This window comes from Pectinophora gossypiella, chromosome 7 (genome assembly GCF_024362695.1).
Source record: "Pectinophora gossypiella chromosome 7, ilPecGoss1.1, whole genome shotgun sequence".
Classification (NCBI taxonomy): domain Eukaryota; kingdom Metazoa; phylum Arthropoda; class Insecta; order Lepidoptera; family Gelechiidae; genus Pectinophora; species Pectinophora gossypiella.
In genome coordinates this window covers 4,210,703-4,230,616 of record NC_065410.1, presented here as the reverse complement: position 1 = coordinate 4,230,616, position 19,914 = coordinate 4,210,703, and the positions used below count along the sequence as shown (strand labels likewise).

Below are 19,914 nucleotides of genomic sequence, written 5' to 3'. Positions count from 1 at the left end.
AACAACGCGGGGTACTTATCGTATGGCTTCGTCGGAGTTACAGTGTGCAATGTTTAGCACCGTTTCGCCATGTTTACCTCTAGCTATTTGCGAATCTAGGAAACCTTACCAGTGTCTCTTTACCCTGAGAAAAATGTGACATTGGAGTATTTTTACGGCTGGTAACACTGATTTCATCGTTTAGTTCAAATGAACAGTGAATGACTAGAATAGAAATACGCTTCAAGTTCTGCTCTTATTTCGCGCTGAACCTATATTCATAGGCAAACTCTTATAATTTATTTCTCCATGTTGAAAAACTAAGTATCGATCGACACGTTCTTCTTCTATTGTGAAGGTTGTAAGGTGAATGATCAACCTCGTCAACCCTGATGTCATGGTTAGTATTGAACCGCCAGAGGCCCCTGACATGGCTTATATGCTTTACGTGGCACGGATCATCTCACTTTCGGATAATTGGGTGATCAGCCTGCAATGTCCTAACCAAACTAGGGCTCAAAAAGTGATTTTTGTGATATGGCACCACTTGGGTTCGAACCCGGGACGTCCAACGCTCAACCACTGGACCACGGAGGGTGTTATTTCGGAACCTATAAATAGAATAACTTTATTCTAAACGTGTAACTGATACTTACATTTCAACTGGTGTTGAACAGAAGGAAAATAATTTGCTATAAGTAAGTATTATAAGTAATTCAATCATAGAAGTAACTGACGCAATATCGTAACGATATGAGTGGTATCGAGTCCCCGAGGGGTTGTTAGAGTGGTGAACTTGTACCGTGGCCTTCGTGGAAGGTCAGCCCAACCCTTGGGGATAATCCGTGACGTCACCTGGTTAGCCCTCATCTATGCTATGAGCGACGAGCGGAATTTGGGAACATCGCTAAGCTTATTAGCAAAATATGTTTTGTTACTTAACATGTCTAAAAGGTCCGTGTTGCTTTATGCGTAAAAGTAGATGAAAGTATACCCTTCGGTCAAGTAGGGAATAAGTAGAGCGCGTTTATTTTGTTTTTTTTTGACTTATTGTTAATTTGCCGCAGATGGCATTAACTACTTGGCCGGACAAATGGGGAGCGCTGAAGGCTCTCACCCGGTACAACGCTTAAGACAAAAAGCCTGAGGGTGCCCAGTTGGGCGCGTACCTCAGCTCAGGGCGTCGTCTGAGAGGAGAAATATTTGAAAGAATTAATCGACAATAAGTCGATAGCGATAAGCGCTGATTGAGGGAAATCGTCGACCACGCCGGCGGGGTCGGTATCGGGGTCCTGAAGTGTTTGGTGTCGCGAGCTGATCGGCTGCCTCTATGGCTAAGTTGGCAGCACCAACACAGTACTTATATTTAAAAAATATAAAAACTTAGATTTATTTGTTGATGTCACTACCTGTTAGCATTCGTGGTCTGTACGCTCTGTATGGCATCGCATCTTACCGCAAATAAAAGTGTTCTTCCAAGTACCAAGGCTTACTTTGTAGTGAAAACAGCTCCAAACCTACAAGCAACTCATACAGTCCACTTACCCCAGCTGACAGTAAGTAAGAAGAGAGGAAAGGGAAGACAAGAAGAGCTTACATGGAACAGATCAAAGAGAAGGTGAACGTCGCGTCTTATAAGGAAGTGAAGGAAGTGGCCTTTGATAGACAAGAATGGAGAATGCTATACCGACAAGAGCGTGGCTTTTAAATTAGTGATGTGATGCGAGGAGAACCGATGGCCGCTGGGGCGGAAAGGTTTTCGAATGGCGACCACGTGTCGGACGACGCTCAGTGGGTAGGCCCGCTACAAGGTGGACCGACGATCTGGTGAAGGTCGCGGGAAGCCGCTGGATGCGCGCAGCGCAAGACCGATTGTCGTGGAGATCCTTGGGTGAGGCCCAGTAGTGGGCGTCGTACGGCTGATAATGATGATGATGATTAGTATGATTCAGGCATTCCTTCATTCGGAGTACTCTTCGGGAAATTCCAAAGAAAATTCGGAACCTATATCAGATATTCTCTTGTAACTTGTCCCATGGTGATCCGTCATATAATCCGTCGCATCAATGTCAGGATCAGGTTCGTTCGAGCTCTTAACTCACGTGTAGTTCACGAACATCACGTAATCACCTATGTGACATTTATTATACTTTGTAGTACTTTCTTGACTACCTATTTCATCTCTTAGAGCGGTAATACTCGTTAGGAGCTTTTCAATTGTCTTCTGTGATCCCGAGATGCCATAACAAAAGCTTATACGTCTCACTGCTGGGCACAGGCCTCCTCTCAATCAACCGTAGGGGGTATGGTGCATCCACCACCAGGCTGCTCCAATGCGGGTTGTTGGAGGTGTTTTTACGGCCAATAGCCGGGACCAATGGCTTAACGAAGCACGAAATCTTATCTTATCTTCGAAATCTTGTGCTTATGTTTTATTCGTATGTTTATGTCCTTTATATATGTTGTTGCGCAATAAAGTATTATTGATTGATTGATTGATTGAAATCATCTTACTGTTTCGGACAATCAGGTGATTCAAGCCTGAAAAGACCTTACCAAACAGAGGACAGTCTCACAATGTGATTTCGACAATGTCCCCATCGGGAATCGAACCCGGACCTCCAGATCGTGAGTCTAACGCTCTAAGCATTAGAGGACTGCTCCACGGAGGCTGTTATTGCCCGAATGCCAATATTATTTTTTACCGAAAGGTGTTCGTAATGTGTGGAATCGCTTGACAGTCACTGTGAGGTCGCAGGTTCGAATTCAATTTCAAAAATAAATAAATAAAAATATAATTATTCAGTAGGTAACATAGTTACACTTTGAATCGTATTTTTTACATAATATCATCCGCCTAAAATTTGTGCAGCTTCTCACAACCTGTATAGCCGGAAATAAAGTATTTTAAAACATAATAACATTAAGCGAACTCCACTACCAACAGACAAACCGAGGAATTGGTTTTGTGGGGTTTTTATTGTACCAATATTTTCTGTAAGTATTTTTTATGAATAATAAACATTCTTTACTTTACTACTTACTACCTAGGCATACATGATTATTATAATTACGTTCCTAAGTGATTGATTACTGATTAGATTTACTCTAATGACTCGTTTACTGATCATTGGTAAAAAGTTGCCATATTTGTGGTCTTTGTCATTGACTGATTATTTCTAGGAGTTGTGGTAATTAATGATGTGCCGTTCCTGGGAATGTCCCAAAGAGGGAATGTTCCTGTTGTGAAAACTCTTTAGTAGAACACTGGCTGCTTTTTTTTTAAATTGTTCTTTCTTGTACTCTGTTTCTATCTGCTTAACGGGTAGGTGAAAAAACTCTATTAACATAACGACCTCCGTGGTCCAGTGGTTGAGCGTTGGGCTCTTTATTGGGACTACTTTATTGCACCAAAATAAAACACATAATGGAAGCACGTTGTCTTAATAAATAAGACCCCAAAATTAAAAAGTTTACAACCTAAAACCCGACTACGGAGACGCTCGAAAAACGGCCTCCGTGGTCTAGTGGTTGAGCGTTGGGCTCACGATCCGGAGGCCCGGATTCGATTCCCGGTGGTTCATATCACAAAAAATTACCTTGTAACCTAGTTTGGTTAGGACATTACTGGCTGTTCACCAGATTGTCCAAAAGTAGGATGGTCCGTGCTTCGGAAGGCACGTTAAGCCGTTGGTCCCGGTTACTACTTACTGTAAGTAAGTAGTCGTTACATGAGCCATGTCAGGGGCCTTTGGCGGCTCAGTAGTAATCCTGACACCAGAAGAAGAACATAACTTATCCGGCTTATTCCCAAAGAACAGAACATTACTGGTGGTAATCAATGTATGTGGCTTCAAGGTCGTGCGGGGTAGAGAAACATCCCTTAGACGAGTGCCAATGTCCAGTGCCTGACCATTCCCTCGCTACGCGTCGAGACGACAACTTGTCGCGAGCAGCAAATATTCGTTTACCAATTTATTCCTACTTTCCTTTTACTTATCGTGATATAAAAATATTCGTGCGAAAAGTGCTTACTTAAAAGTTTCCTCTATAATCATAAAAACATATTTTTAAAGTATTGTAATCCAGTGTTTTAAAAGTTGAAGACTTTTGGTAACGGAAGAATCATTTCTTTGTGATAATCTAGATCTAGTGCTTTATTTTTTAAGGTAAGTTACTTAATGTATAATGTACGTAAATAGAGAAGAGTGGCTAGTTAGGTTAGATAAAAAGAGTAAATGTACCTAGGTACTATTGTATTAATATTGTATTCTTAATCTTGTATTATCGTAAGGTTACTGTGATAAGTACAAGGGAAATCCTAGTGCAGAGCTCGCTATTAATTAACCTTTGTTAATTTTACTTTTATTTGGTAAGTAAATAAATATTTTTTACTTTTTTTACTTTACTTTTAACAGCCTCCGTGGTCTATTAGTTAGAGCGTTAGGCTCACGATCTGGAGGTCCGGGTTCGATTCCCGATGGGGACATTGTCCTTTGTTTGGTAAGGACATTACAGGCTTGAATCACCTGATTGTCTTGAAAAAATAAATTGATTCCGTGCTTCGGAGGGCACGTTAAGCCGTTGGTCCTGGAGCCGTTGGCCGCAGTGGAGCAGCGTGGTGGAGTATGCTCCATACCATCCGGTTGATTGAGAGGAGGCCTGTGCCCAGTAGTGGGACGTATATATAGGCTGTTTATGTTAAGTACTTTTAGTCCTTAAAATATTTCGCCCATATTGAGAAATACTGATTGGTTGTTGTAGGCACTACATTAATTCAAATGAAGATGAATACTTAAATGATAATGAAACACTCTTCTGCTGAACTTGTCATTAAGTATTAATTTTTCAAGTAAGTAGGTTTATTTATCTCCACCGCAAATAATTATGTTTTTATTGTTATAATCTGCATTTTTCTAAGAAGACTACAGTCTTCTTTACTCTACTATGTGTCTACCCTGTTGTGGTCTAAGTCTAAATTATCAATAGGTACAATATATTGTGTTATGGAAATTGCTTTGGTACCTACATATTATTATATCCTAACTTTCTTTTTGCCACCGAGATTTTTCTCTTTGCTTCTAAGTTTTTTTAAATAATATAGGCTCGCGTTTGGCCACAATCTCACCTTTGTCTAGGGTGGATTACGCTTACCTAGCTTTTTTTTTGACGTGACTTATTGTAGATTTGCCGCAGATGGCATTAACTACTTGGCCGGACAAATGGGGAGCGCTGAAGGCTCTCACCTGGTACAACGCTTACCTAGCAAATGCCACTTTGCTTTAGCCTTGAAGACTCCCAGTTTATAAACTGTTATAACGAGTTGGAAAAACAGACGACGTCACGCAGTTCCAATCATTCGCTGTTCTCATCAAAAAGGAAGACGCAAAACTACTTCAAATATTCTTCTCAGAAGACTTCCTGAGGCGAGGTTGAGGGCCAACAACCCTCGGGCCTGTTGTCTTAAATTTTGTACTGGTTGACAGCCCTCAGAGCTCCCCATTAGTCCGGCCAAGTAGTTAATGCCATCTGCGGCATAAATAATTATTGTACCTACATTTATAGGTAAAAATATCATAATTAAATTATATTTTACAGTTTGTAATCAAGATGGCTGCTAGTGAGAAGTGCTATCCTAATTGCGACCCTTCTGTGTGGCTGCGGTCTTGTGAGGAGGAGGTGGCCAGGCCTCTGGAGGGAGAGATCTCGGGTAAGTTTGGGATAGCATCTAGTAAGGCCGCCGATTGTAGGTACTTACTTATTTTTTTTGACCTGACTATTACAACACGTCCAATTTAAATGTTCTTGAATTCAGACGACATGCAACACATGAAAAGTCACATTTGAATATGATTTTTTTAACAAAACTTCGCAATAGACAAAGTAGTTCCAACCCAGATAAAAAAATGTAATCTCAATTCTTAACCAAATTGAAATTAATATGTAATTGAAAAAAAAAATCTACGTTGTGGAGAGAATCAAAGAAAGAAAGAAATAAACGTTTATTATAAAGGGACACCACAATAACAAATATAAAACAAATAATACATAACTTACAATCAAAACACATAGTAAAAACAACTTACACGAACTTACAGAATCACATCAGAATGTGAATTCAAAAGGGCACTTACTTGGTTTTCTTTTTACCTTTGATGGGTTTGCTCTTGGTCCCAGACTTGCCTGAAGACATTGACGAGGCCTAAGATGAAGCGAGCTCGCCCAGAAAGTGCCTGTTCACTCTGGCCTTGAAAGAACCCGGGTTTTCACTTTAAGGCAATGATATGGAACTTTTAATAGCATGTGCTTCTTTGTTAACTAAATTCTGGCCTCAGAAGGAGACGTAAGACGGTATATCAGCTGTTTATACAGGGTGTTAGTGACATCGTAACGAATACTAAGGGGGATGATTCAGACCATGATTCTGAGTTGATATCAAGTGGAATTTTCCGTCGCAAAAATCGTGTTTTTTTTAAGTTATTTAAATTATTTTCAATTCTATAATTTTGTGACGGAATTTCCACTTGATATTAACTCAGAATAATGAGCTAAATCATCCCGCTCAGTATTCGTTACGATGTCACTTACACCCCTTACAAGTACATACTAGTAGCCATACAAGTAGACATAGGTGTTAGTGACACCGTAACGAATACTGAGGGGGATGATTCAGACCATGATTCTGAGTTGATATCAAGTAGAATTTCCTGTCGGAAAATTCATGAAACTTTAAGTGTTTTTTTAAATTATTTTCAGTTCCATACTTTATTCAACTCAGAATTACGGTCTGAATCATCCTTCAAAGTTTTCGTTACGATGTCACTAACACCCTGTATAAGTAAAATGGCCATATTGGTTTCCAGGCACCATGCCTCCGTGGTTACGAGGCACGCTGCTTCGCAACGGCCCCGGCTCCCTCAAAGTGGGAACCATGAGGTTTGATCACCTCTTTGACAGCTCCGCACTCTTGCACAGGTGATTATACTTAATTGACAAATCATGTTCATTAGTGTAACAGAAATATGTTACCGGAGAAACTCTGTAAGTATGTATGTAGTAGTTATAATAATAGGGTAATTTCCAACTAGTCAACTAACTAACTAACTAGGTAACATCTTCTTCTGTCGTGTGGGTTGTAAGGTGAATTACCAACCTCATAAACCCTGGTGTCAGGGTTATTAGGTAACTAGTAGTAGGGTAGTCGATGAAGTTAGTATTCTACCTCATAACCCACACGATAAGAAGTCAAATCAGTTACTTTTCACTAAACGTCAAAACACGAAATTACTATGGAATTTGTATGAAAAAGCAACCTGTGACGTCATAGAAAAACGTGACAAAATGTCGGACATATTACTACGTTTTTCTTTTTTGAAATTTGAACTAAATAGAAAAAAGAAAACTTTTTGTCACCTTTAGATCTGTCTTTATTTAGTAATCACAATTTCATAATTTATCTTTGACCTAGGAAACTAGCCAATTATGACTTGGTAAACCTTGGGACCTAACCGGTAAATGATGAACAGAGCATCTGAATCCATTGATGTATAATAATTATGTTACTAGGTAGGTTGGTAGGTAGGTGTCACTTTTTTCTTCTTTTAATATGTTAGGCAGTTTATTATTTTTTATAGACATCACATAGAGGTGTTAGTGAAATCATAACGAATACTGAGGGGGGTGATTCAGACCATGATTCCGAGTTAATATGAAGTGGAATTTTCCGTCGCAAAATTCATATTTTTTTTTAAATTATTTTCAATTCTATACTTTTGCGATGGAAAATTCCACTTGATATTAACTCAGCATAATGAGTTGAATCATCCCTCTCAGTATTCGTTACGATGTCACCTACGATCTTCGCGAAGTTTGAAAAAATCTTGGTATATACGAACTTTCTAAAATATATAGAGAAGGAAGCGTAAGTATTTTGGTTTCGGATAATGGAATATAATGCTGTTCCACTAGGTTTGCGATCCATGACGGGCGCGTGACGTATCAGTGCCGGTTCCTGCGCTCCAGCACCTTCAAGAGGAATCATGCAGCAGACAGAATTGTGGTCACAGAGTTCGGAACTAAATCTGTGCCCGATCCGTGCCATACTATTTTTGACAGGTAAGTGTGTCTTGTTGTTGTGTGTTGTGTGGTTTGGAAGCCGTGGTAGACCAGTTGAAAGAACGCTTGCCTCTCACTTTGAGGTCGCAGGTTCGAATCCAGCACAGGCCTAAACCAATGGTTGTCGAATTTGTTATCGAATTCAGGTTTGGATCATAAATGATTATCACGTGCTCAGCGGCGAAGGAAAACATCGTGAGGAAACCCACATTCCTCAGAAAAGCATTTTCGGAGGCATGTGATCTAACCTGTATTGGTCTGATTTTCCCTACGCGGGTTGGAACGCTTCTGTAAAAACCGGACCTGTCAAATCTTTAGGTTAGTTAAGCGGACCCTGTGAAAAACGGGATAATACTAGGAAGATGATAAAGTGTGGCTTGTATAGAAGACTAGCTGTTAACCGCGACTTCGGTCGCGTGAAACCCTACTATTAAAACTACAGAAGTTCCATACAAACTGTATCACCCCTTTTTACCCCTTTAGGGGTTGAATTTCACAAAATCCTGTCAAATCGAGCATAGGTGCTCCTGAAAGGAACCCTAGTGTGTAGTTGGTGAGGTTTCATTAAGAGTTAGTCAGTTAGTCAATGACCTTTCGTTTTTATATATGTATCTATCTATCTATCTCAGCCTAAATTCATATCCAATTTTGGACGTAGGCCTCTTCCATGTTTTTCCACTTCCGACGATCTTGGGCTATCGACATCCAGCCATATCCTGCGTGCCGCACGATGTCGTCCTTCCATCTCATTGGTGGTCTTCCTCTCGGTCTTGTGAATGCTCGTGGGCACCACTCCAACAATCTGCGGGTCCATCTTTCTTTGCTCATTAGAGCAATGTATCCCGCCCATCTCCACTTGCGTTCGGCAATTACTTTTACCACATCCCTAACCTTGGTGTTACATCGAACCCAAGTATTTCTCTTCCGGTCACGTAAGGAAATGCCTGTGCTACATATAAGCTACACATACAGACATACATAAGACCACGCCTATTTTCCTTTGGGATAGGCAGAGACCACGGAATTCCACATGGGTACTGCGATCCTGACTCTCTTTCGCTTCTTCCACTCTCTTCACGCATGCTCGCCGGTTTAGTGAACTCTTGACTTGGCCTTTCTTTTCAACATTGATTAAATACTTAAATTGAATGGATATTTCTACCGACTTTAAACCTGACGACCTCCGTGGTCCGGTGGTTGAGCCTTGGGCTCACGATCCGGAGGTCCCGGGATCGAATCCCTATTTTGGTTAGGACATTACAGGCTGATCATAATAATATGATAGTCCAAAAAGTAAGATGATCCGAGCTTCGGAAGGCACGTTAAGCCGTTGGTCCCGGTTACTACTTACTGATGTAAGTAAACTGTAGTCGTTACATAAGCCAAGTCAGGGGCCTTTGGCGGCTTAATAATAACCCTGACACCAGGGTTGATGGGGTTGGTAATTAACCTCACAACCCACACGATAGAAGAGAAGAAGACAGAATTTAAAAAACATAATGTTTCTTGTTATTTTGATTTTCAGGGTAGCAGCGTTGTTCAAGCCAGGCGAATCAATGTCAGACAACGCCATGATCTCAGTGTATCCCTTTGGGGACGAGATATACGCCTTCACAGAGGGACCTGTTATCCACAGGTAATACTCATAAAATAATAAATAAGAATATTAAACAATACAATATAAATATACTTTATTGCACCAAAATAAAAGGAAATATTTACAAAAGACTCTTAACTAGGTAGAATAAGGTGCATAAGTCCAAGTAAGTACTTAATAAATTAACTGGTTGCACTTCAGACCTCCTGGTTACATGTCGTTTCTGTAATAGACCAAAAACACCTACAAACATCTACTTTAATTACGATAGCGTTTATAAATATCAATAAACTCATTTTAAATTTTGTTTAAATGTCGCGGCGTTAGACTTCGCTGCAATGCTGACACTTTTGCTATTCCTTTTTGCAGAACGAATTACCTAAAGCACCGTTTTTAATTAGAACATATAGCAAATATAATGACAAATACATTAGCATTGACATATTTCACCTTAAGCAGAATAAAGGACAATGACCGTAATTGTATGAGACCCGTCCCCCCCTTCCAACAGATACTTTATATGTGTAGGTAAGTAGTTTCATTAGTAACTCTATAAAAACACTACCAATTAGTTTCAGCTTCAAAATCCACGGAGTTTAGAAATATCAACTCGCTAAGACGCTTCGATTGAGATATGTCTGGAATGTGTTGGTAGAAAACTTGAAATAATGATGTGCTAGGAGGTAACCAAAATCATATCTAAAATCCCAAATTCCGGCTAAATCCCGCGTATTTGGAGGAAGTCGCCATATAACTAAAATATGAACTCTCTAAGACGCTTCGAATGAGGTATGTCTGGAATCTGTTGGTGGATCTGACTTATCATCCTTTGTAGATAGAGGACAGATCAAATCGTTAGAACAGATGTAACATCAACTTTCTTTTTTGTATTACTCAGATTAATTTATTACTGTTGTTTGCTTCTCAGTGATGTACTTATTAATTATAAGTGAGACTTCATTGGCTAATGTACAAACTATTTGCATTTTACAAATTGTTATTTACGCTGTTTGTTTCCCAATATGAAATAAATAAATAATTTCCAGGATAGATCCAACGACTCTAGACACCATGGAGCGTAAGAACATGATGGATTGCGTCGCCCTGGTGAACCACACGTCCCATCCTCATGTTATGCCTAATGGTAAGATTTTGGAAATTTTTTCTTACTTACAAATTGGTAGTACTGATTCTGCCAACAAAACTTAATATTAATTCAGTTTGTTCTTTTTAAAAATAGTGCTGTCCTTTAATAGTGTTGTCCTTTTGTCCTTTCAATAAGTAGAAGAAAGAGATAGAGCTATTTTTGGAACTGGAAAACCAAATAGAAATTTATTTTGTCTGCCTGAAGTACCAGGGGGGTTAAAATGGCCGCACCGAAGCAATTCATCTAACAAGCAATTAAATATTGCAATTTGACATTTGCGCATATAAAAGTGAGTGCGTAACTCCCTGATGTGGCCTTTTTAACTCCCAGTTTATAGTTATCACAGTTTAAAGAGGCCTTTTAAAAATATAGGGTTGCCTCAGCTAACTTGTTATTTCGTAGGTCACTACTATTCGTAAATACCTATCTACTAAATTTTGGTTTTGAACCTTAATAGTCATACGGGGAAAGAACAGGCATGATCCATATACGGTGCATCTTCCGTTCTTTACTAAAACTGTTTACATTTATAATTGTATGTGGAAGTTGGTAATACTATTAAAACACTGTAAATTTCCCAAATAATTAAAATAAATAAAATGATGTATGTGTGTGTGGATACAGGTTCTCCGAGACACAAAATGCGAAAATTAAAAAAAAAAATACTTAAGTCACCACTCGTAACACACATCACAGTACCTTGGTATTTTCGTTTTACAGGCGATGTTTACAACGTTGGAATGTCGGTGGTAAAGGGACGTCTGCGGCATGTGGTGGTCAAATTCCCTTACACTGAGAAAGGTGAGTTTAGACGCTACCCCTTTAGCGATAAACTAGTGATGCTATGTTATGTCTTGTCATAGAATAACGAACGCTGCGTATAGAACGGCAACTCTCCGCTCTCCACCAGCGTCTGACCTATGTTTACCTCACCCCCCTTGAATCGTATGGCGTAAGACGTCACACACACAGATACGCGTGTACAATAACGTCAATGTGTGGTGTCTGTGTAAAACGAGGTATTTTGTATAAAGTGTCTAGGGTGTGTTGTTGTGATAATTTTTCCTCTCTACACTTTTGTCACATGATTGGAACATTGCTCCTTTATTTCTTCAGGCAATATGTTTGATCGAGCGCGCATTGTTGGGACTATGACGCCACGTTGGGCCCTTAACCCTGCGTACATGCATACTTTCGGTAAGGGAAACATTACCTTTCTTTAAAATATTAATAAACACTAAAAATGTTGATGGTGTGCCGTCCTACGCCCGCGGCACGGGTACCAATTGGATCGTGTAGTACGTTGGGGCAAAGAAAGACAGTAGGACTGGGGCAATTCCTGTTCGGCGCGTCCTAGCCGCGGGAATAATCACCTCTTACTTCAGTAGGACCATGCTAGGACGGAGTAAGATGGTGGCTGAGTTCGGATAGGGACCCAGACCTACGGGGTATAACGTAGAACCCTTGCCCGGGGATACGGGTGAACCTCATCGGTTGCAGTGGCGGAGATAAGAGCGGTAGCGGTACGGTAATGCAAGACGGAAGAGGCGAGTCACAGGGACTGCAACCTGGAAACTGACAGAGAGCAGCAGTAATAAATATATACTCTGGGCGTCATCCCACTAGCGTCAGACTGAGTACTGCGGGGCAGAAGGCGAGAGGAAAACCACTGCTCTATTTTTCTTTCCCTAAAAAGTACCATGTAGAATGCTACACCGACAAGAGCGTGGCTCTTAAATTAGTCATGATGAAATAAAGACAGATTAAAAACTAACGAAAAACGTTTTCTTTTTTCTATTAAACTTATTTACGAATTTTAATATTAAGTACGATATTTTATCACGTTTTTCTATGACGTCAGTGTACTTTTTTATACAAATTCCGTAGTAATTTCGTGTCTTGACTTTTAGTAAAAAGTAACTGACTTTGATTAGTTGGAAACAAGCCTATTATGTAGAGAGCTTTGACCAGCCGTACGAAGTTTTATCCACGTAGATAGCATTCACTGCATCTATTTCGAAGACCTCGATATACTTAATTCGAAACGCGCGCGGCGGCAAACCATTGCCGTGGGCATAGGACAACGAAAACTAAAACCTATAAACTTATGTGAATAATCTTCTTTTGTCGAAGAATGAATTGCCAACCCCATCAACTCTGGTGTCAGGGTTATTATTGAGCCGCCAAAGGCCCCTGACATGGCTCATGTAACGACTACTTACTTATATCGGTAAATACTTGCCGACACCAACGCTTCCTTCCGAAGCTCGGATCATCTTACTTTCGGACAATCAGGTGGTCAGCCTGTAATGTCCTAACCAAACTAGGGATCACAAAGTGATTTTTGTGATATGTCCCTACCGGGATTTGAACCCGGGACCTCCTTATCGTGAGCTCAACGCTCAAAGCACTGGACCACGGAGGCCGTTGTTACTTATACTTGTATGCGTACTTACTTAATTTGCTGCCTGTACATAATATTCAATATCTACGTAACCAATATAGCTAGCTAACCTATGTCTTTGTAGATCACTTATACAGGTAATATTTTCAGGTATAACAGAGAACTACTTCGTGATAGTGGAGCAGCCACTATCGGTGTCGCTGTGTGGCGTGGTCTGCAACCAGCTTACCAACTCACCTCTGGCCAGCAGTCTGCGCTGGTATTCCGAACACGAGGTCCGTGTCAGACTTTTTTGTTGACTATCTCTGCGGGAAAATACTGAACATAGAGTTCAGCTGCTCTTCATCCCCAGTATCATTATTATCAGCCGTACCACGCCCACTGCTGGGCATAGGTTTCCCCCAAAGGCCATCCCCAGTATATCAGAAATTAAATTCAACGTTTCCTTAACGCTATAGTTATAAGTTTTAATTTTCGTCCAGCTGTCAAAATGGACCCGAGATTCTATCTACCATTATTACAGATTGTATTTATTGGTCCTCAGACGCACATAGTCCTGATAAGCAGGAGTGAAGGCAAGGAGGTGAAGCGGTTCTGTACTGAAGCTCTGTTCTACCTGCACATTATCAACGCGTTCGAGCAAGACGGCAGGCTGGTGGTGGACCTATGTGCCTATAAGGACGCTAAGGTCTTGGATGCCATGTACATACATGCTATTGAGGTGAGGAGTTTATTGCCAACACACACAGTTTTTCTTTTTGTCGTGACTTATTGAAGATTTGCCGCAGATGGCATTAACTACTTGGCCGGACAAATGGGGAGCGCTGAAGGCTCTCACCCGGTACAACGTTTAAGACAACAGGCCTGAGGGTGCCCAGTTGGGCGCGAACCTCGGCCCAGGGCATCGTCTGAGAGGAAAAATATTTGAAAGAATTAATCGACTCTATTGGGTCGATAGCGATAAGCGCTGATTGAGGGAAATCGTCGACCACGCCGGCGGGGTCGGTATCGGGGTCCTGAAGTGTTTGGTGTCGCGAGCTGATTGGCTGCCTCTATGGCTAGAGTAATCGGGTCGTCGGGATCGTATATTACGTTCTTCGGACGCCGATACTTTTCAGTACCGTCCCTAAGCGGGATGTATTCGGAAGCCGCAACTACCACACACAGTAAGCATGCAAAAACATTAGACTTAATATCAATGATGTGATTATGTTTTTTTTATGCAAACGTGTTACACGAAAACACTGATGATATCATGGTAACAACATCTTAAGTAGTATTTTGTAATGAATCAAAAAAATATAAAAAATTAGCTGTTAATTCGTTTAAAACTGTGTTGTTGAGTTTCTTCCAATTTATTCTCCTAATGATTCGGGAATAAAAAGAAGCGGTGGAAGTAACCATTCGAAATGTATGTGTATATATGGGGCAAAATAATAATGTTTATAACACTTTATTGCACAGAAGAGACAAAAGTAGATAGAACACAAACAAGAAAATTAGTGGTATTAAAGCCGGCCAAAATCGGCATCTATAGGAGAAATCATTTAAAACAAAAATAAACGGAACTCCTAAACGATCATTTTCCATATTGATCTTATTTGGTACCTAGTAGAAGACTCTTATCATTTAATATCACATAACTTTAGTCCATATTATTAAACAAATATACTTTTATTGTACCAAAATAAAAGTAAGTAAGTACTTATTTACAAAATTGCAAATGTTAAAGTGATTTCTTCCAGACAACCGTAATGCGAGGAATTATTTAAAAATTTAAAGATTGCGGGTACAAACTATAAGTTACAATAAATGCATGCACAATAATAAATTTAATTTTATTAAATATAATTTTTAAATTTATTATAATGTCCGATCTTTTCGGTATATATTTTAAAGAGCGTTGCTCCCATCTGAAAGGCCGGCAAGGCACTTATGACCACTCTGGTGTCTATGGGCGACGGTAATTGCTTACAATTATTCTGTCTGCTGGTTTGCCCTCTATTTTATACATAAATAGACGTAACAGAGAATAATTTCTTCAACAGTCAATGCAGAGCAATGCGAACTATGCAGAATGGTTCCGCGGGCGGCCCAAGCGGCTGGAAGTATCCCTGGGCGCGCCCAACCTGACCAGGTTACAGCCCAGACTGCTGGCCCACCTCGGCTGCGAGACGCCCAGGATACATTATGATCTGCTTAATGGTTAGTAGTTTTGATTACTTGGATCCTTAGTCATACTCCCATCTGGGGGGTTAAAATGGCCACATCGAAGCAATTCATCTAAGAAAGCAATATTACTATTTGACATTTGTTTGCATTGCGCACTTAGTTTTATATGCGCAAATTTAAAATTGCAACATTGCTTTCTTAGATAAACATTTTTAATTTCAATTGGACAACCCTAAAAATATTGCTGTCCTTTACTTACAATATTTGCAAAAAATAAAATTAGATTCTGTATATCTATTGGCCCCGATTCTTGCAGACATCTCTTAATTTTATTTTAAGTTATACTCATCATCATTTTCTTATCCGGCGAATAGGAAAGGGATGCATGATTGACAAATGATAATTTTAAAATCAAAATGAATAAACCTGGCAAATGAAATAGGCATCTCGCTCATATGCAATCCGTTTGACGTGTGCTGTCAACTTAATTCCGTGTTCCCAACCCAAAAAAACCCGTGGACCCAATAGGGTCCACATAATATCAGCGTCGTGGTTCACGCCGCGACTTGTGCTGAGTGAGGCCCTTTTATCTAAGGACGTCCACCACCACCTATGATCATTTCGACTAACATCCGTCTTGTTTTTTTGTAATTGTTTTAGTGGAAATTCGATTTGATGTTGTTGTATTTTTTTTTGTGTGTGGCGTCCTTTCATAATGAACTATTTCTATTCTATTCTATTGTTCGGGTTATTGGCTAATGTAAAATTTTGGAAGGGTTTAATCAATTTCTGCGGATTTCGGCGGATGAGAAAATGACAGGTATAACTTAAAATAAAATTAGATGGAGCGTGCTGGAATCAGCACCATTATCTTGATTCGCTGTAAGTAAATGTAATGTAATATAATGTAATGTATGTAATGTAATATATTTAATCACCTCTACTTACCTCTTAAAAAAAAAAGTTTATTTAGGTAAAACCTACGACACACATATACATTTACAACATTAAAATATACACACATTAATATTTAGTTTCTTATCGAGAATAAAGGCGAGGTGCTATGTCATGTTCTGTTTTTATTTCAGGTCGGCCGTACAGATACTTCTATGCCATCAGTTCTGATGTAGATTCGGAGAATCCTGGCGCGGTATGTAGCTTTCATTAGAGATGTTGAATATATACATCCTTGATATCTTCTCTAAGTACAAAGATATATAATTACACTTTCAGATAATCAAAGTGGATACAATATCCGGACAGACAACTACTTGGTCTGTCGCTGGTTGCTATCCCAGCGAACCGATCTTTGTTCCGGCACCTGACGCTAAGGTATTGTAATTACTAAAGATCTAATCATGGTATATTAAAACCAGCCGGGTCTGTATGACTACCGCGCCGATCGCGACGCGAATCATATAGAGCGCTTCGGCCAATAAACGTTACGAATGTTATCTACGTAGATGTAAGTCAAACGCCTATTGGTCGAAGGCCTCGATATAATTCGCGCCGCGGTTACCGTACAGAGCTTACAGGTATGCTCAAAACTGACAGCTCACATTTCAAGGTTAGCCGCGCTGACGTCATCTCACCCTCCATTGCCATTTTGTAAAAAATAAATTACCCTATTAATGTTTTTAAATTAACTTTCCGAGCCAATTTTGAACCGTATTTACTTGACGGTTTTATAATGTTTTTATATGTGTGTCAAGTGATAGTAATTAGTTACGTTAGCCAGTAATTCGCTTATTTTCAATAATAAAATTTAAGTCCTTGGAATGTTGGAGATACCAATTTAATCGTAACACACGGTAACACTTATCATCAAACGGCTCTCTCTCTCTCTCACACACACTGAGTCCTTGTTTTATTGTACCATATTGAGCCATGTCGGGGGCCTTTGGCGGCTCAATAGTAACCCTGACACCAGGGTTGATGAGGCTGGTATTCCACCTCACAACCCATACGATAAGAAGAAGATTGTACCATAGATCTAATGATGTGTGTGTTTGTATGTTTGTGTGCGTGCCTGCATGCGTGCATGCGTGTGTGTCTCTTCTAGGGCCATTATTCTGTCTAGTACACGCGTTGTTTTAAAAGTAAATTAGTTTTTGAATGACATCAATGGAATATGTTTAGAGAGTGTCTAACCACACTTGATCTCATTGCACAATCCAACATCATCTTCCTAGCGTTATTCCATTTTTCAAAGGGTCCGCTTACCTAACCTGAAGATTTGACAGGTCTGGTTTTTTTACAGAAACGACTGCCTGTCTGACCTTCCAACCCGCGAAGGGAAAACCACCCCAATACATGTTAAGTCACAATGTTTTCCCTCACCGCTGAGCACGTGATAATGATTTATAATCCAAACATGAATTCGGAAACGAATTCGAAATCATTGGTTTAGGCCTGCTTCTGGTATTCGAACCTGTGACCTCAAATTGATAGTCAAGCGTTCTACCAACGCACAATTCATATGAGAGAGAATCATCATCATCAGCCCATTAACGTCCCCACTGCTGGGGCACGGCCTTCCCTATGGATGGATAGGGAGATCGGGCCTTAAACCATCACGCGGGCCCAGTGCGGATTGTTGGTTATTAACGACTGCTAATGCAGCCGGGACCAACGGCTTAACGTGCCTTCCGAAGCACGGAGGAGCTCGAGATGAAAACTATTTTTTTTGTGGTCACCCATCCTATGACCGGCCTTTGCCGAAGTTGCTTAACTTCAACAATCGCAGACCGAACGCATTAACCGCTGCGCCACCGAGCTCCTCATGAGATAGAATAAGAATACTTAATTAAAGAATGACGATTCGAAACCAATGGTTTCTCCTTCCGTTTCTCTCTCTTTGTCTAACTTAAAACAAGAAATAAAATAAATCAAAAAGTATACTTCAGTACCTAAATATTCTTTTCCAGAATGAAGATGACGGCGTCTTACTAAGTGCAATAGTGTGGGACAGTTCGCGTCCGTGCGCAGTGGCGCTGCTCGTGCTCGATGCGAGAAGCTTGCAGGAAGTGGCGCGTGCGCAGTTCCGCACGCCTTCACCCGCGCCCAAGTGTCTGCACGGCTGGTTCCTGCCTGAACGGGCTTAGATACACATTACTGTCGCTGATTTAGTCAAACTGTCGATAATTACTACAGATCATTCAAATCTATCTACTACTATGATGTATCGATTGTTCTCGCAATAGTCAGAAGCAATAGTATCGATAGTATAGTTAATATTGGTTTTCGACCTATTGATAGCAAGAGTAATAATACACATAAGTACATTAATTAACGCTCGAAATCCCCAGTAGGGTGGGTAGAACCCATAAGACGTATTATCAGTAGACAACTTGCAGCCATTTTAATTAATAAAGTATAATAGTCAATCATAGTTTTTTTGTTGTTTTGGTTTTCCACGAAGGGCAAGGCAAAGGGAACTATGCCCATACAGCCTGCATGCCTTAACCAAAGCCAACATGTATTAGGGTGAATATCAAAATGTGTCAAGTTTGGCGGCTGTCATATATTTTTTTCGTGAAAAATTGGGGAAATTGGGAAAATTGGGAATTGAAAAATTCCTTTTTCATGTCGGAACCGAGGATCCTTTTGGATCTTTTTCATGTCGGAACCCAATTTTTCACGAAAAAATAATATGAAATTTCGCCACCAAACTTGAAATTTTGAGATTCACCCATTAACGGATCGAATTGTGTCTATTATATCAAAACAGCCATCATAACGTACCGCCATGCGTCAGTTTAACAAGTCACTTATTCTATGTATTAAGTATACATATAGGTCAGGCTGTTTGTTGGATGTGATTGGCCCTCCAAGTGTACAACGCCATACCTAATGATATCAGGGCCCGGCGATACCCGGGGAAACATGCTTCAAATGAGGGAATTTCTTTTTATTTATTTTTTTAATTTTTAACCTAGCTGCAAGGAATGTAACGTTATTATGTATTGATATATTGTAATGTTAATTATATGGGGAAATATTGGTTGACGTGTAATATTAATTATGTATGAGGAATTGAATTGAATATTTATATAAGTCAGTATTTGCATAAGAGAAAGTCGTCTTAAATAATATTTTGTGTACTTATCTAAAGATATTGTTTTCTTGTAGTGTTGAAAACATGTATTTTAAATTATCTACTAAGTATTTTTAAAGCATATTTTAAATATCAGTAGACACTAGACACTGTCCGTCACAGTAAGTACATGTTAAATAAGGTAATTTTAAATAAATGTCGAGCACAAATTAACGTTCTGGAGTTTTATTTGTTTATATATACTTTATACTTATTAATTAGACCCGTATCCTAATACATATGTTAACTCGAACCAGTAGTAGGTATTATTCCTTATTCTATGCTCGAACCTTAAGGAAGACTTCGAATTTTACTCAAAATCGGTATTCTTTGTGCACGGTCACGAGTATTAATATGTATACACTATGGTACCATGTCACATTAACTTTTTTGACAAATTGAAC

The 19,914-nt window shown here is 39.7% G+C and overlaps 1 protein-coding gene across 2 annotated transcripts; it reads left to right on the top strand.

The window, feature by feature from the left end:
- Nucleotides 1–3,907: 3,907 nt before the first annotated feature.
- LOC126368182 (carotenoid isomerooxygenase-like) lies at nt 3,908–18,891 on the top strand. 2 transcript variants are annotated; one of them, XM_050012075.1, is made up of 15 exons: nt 3,908–4,148; nt 4,744–4,831; nt 5,578–5,689; nt 6,843–6,954; nt 7,948–8,094; nt 9,620–9,730; nt 10,738–10,835; nt 11,559–11,639; nt 11,955–12,035; nt 13,393–13,517; nt 13,787–13,963; nt 15,291–15,447; nt 16,503–16,564; nt 16,648–16,746; nt 18,342–18,891. In XM_050012075.1, exons 3-15 carry the CDS (start codon nt 5,590–5,592, stop codon nt 18,516–18,518), a joined length of 1,527 nt encoding a protein of 508 aa, XP_049868032.1. In that variant the 5' UTR covers nt 3,908–4,148; nt 4,744–4,831; nt 5,578–5,589; the 3' UTR covers nt 18,519–18,891. The 2 variants fall into 2 exon arrangements, with proteins under 2 accessions (XP_049868032.1, XP_049868031.1); XM_050012074.1 differs by lacking the exon at nt 4,744–4,831.
- Nucleotides 18,892–19,914: the final 1,023 nt, after the last annotated feature.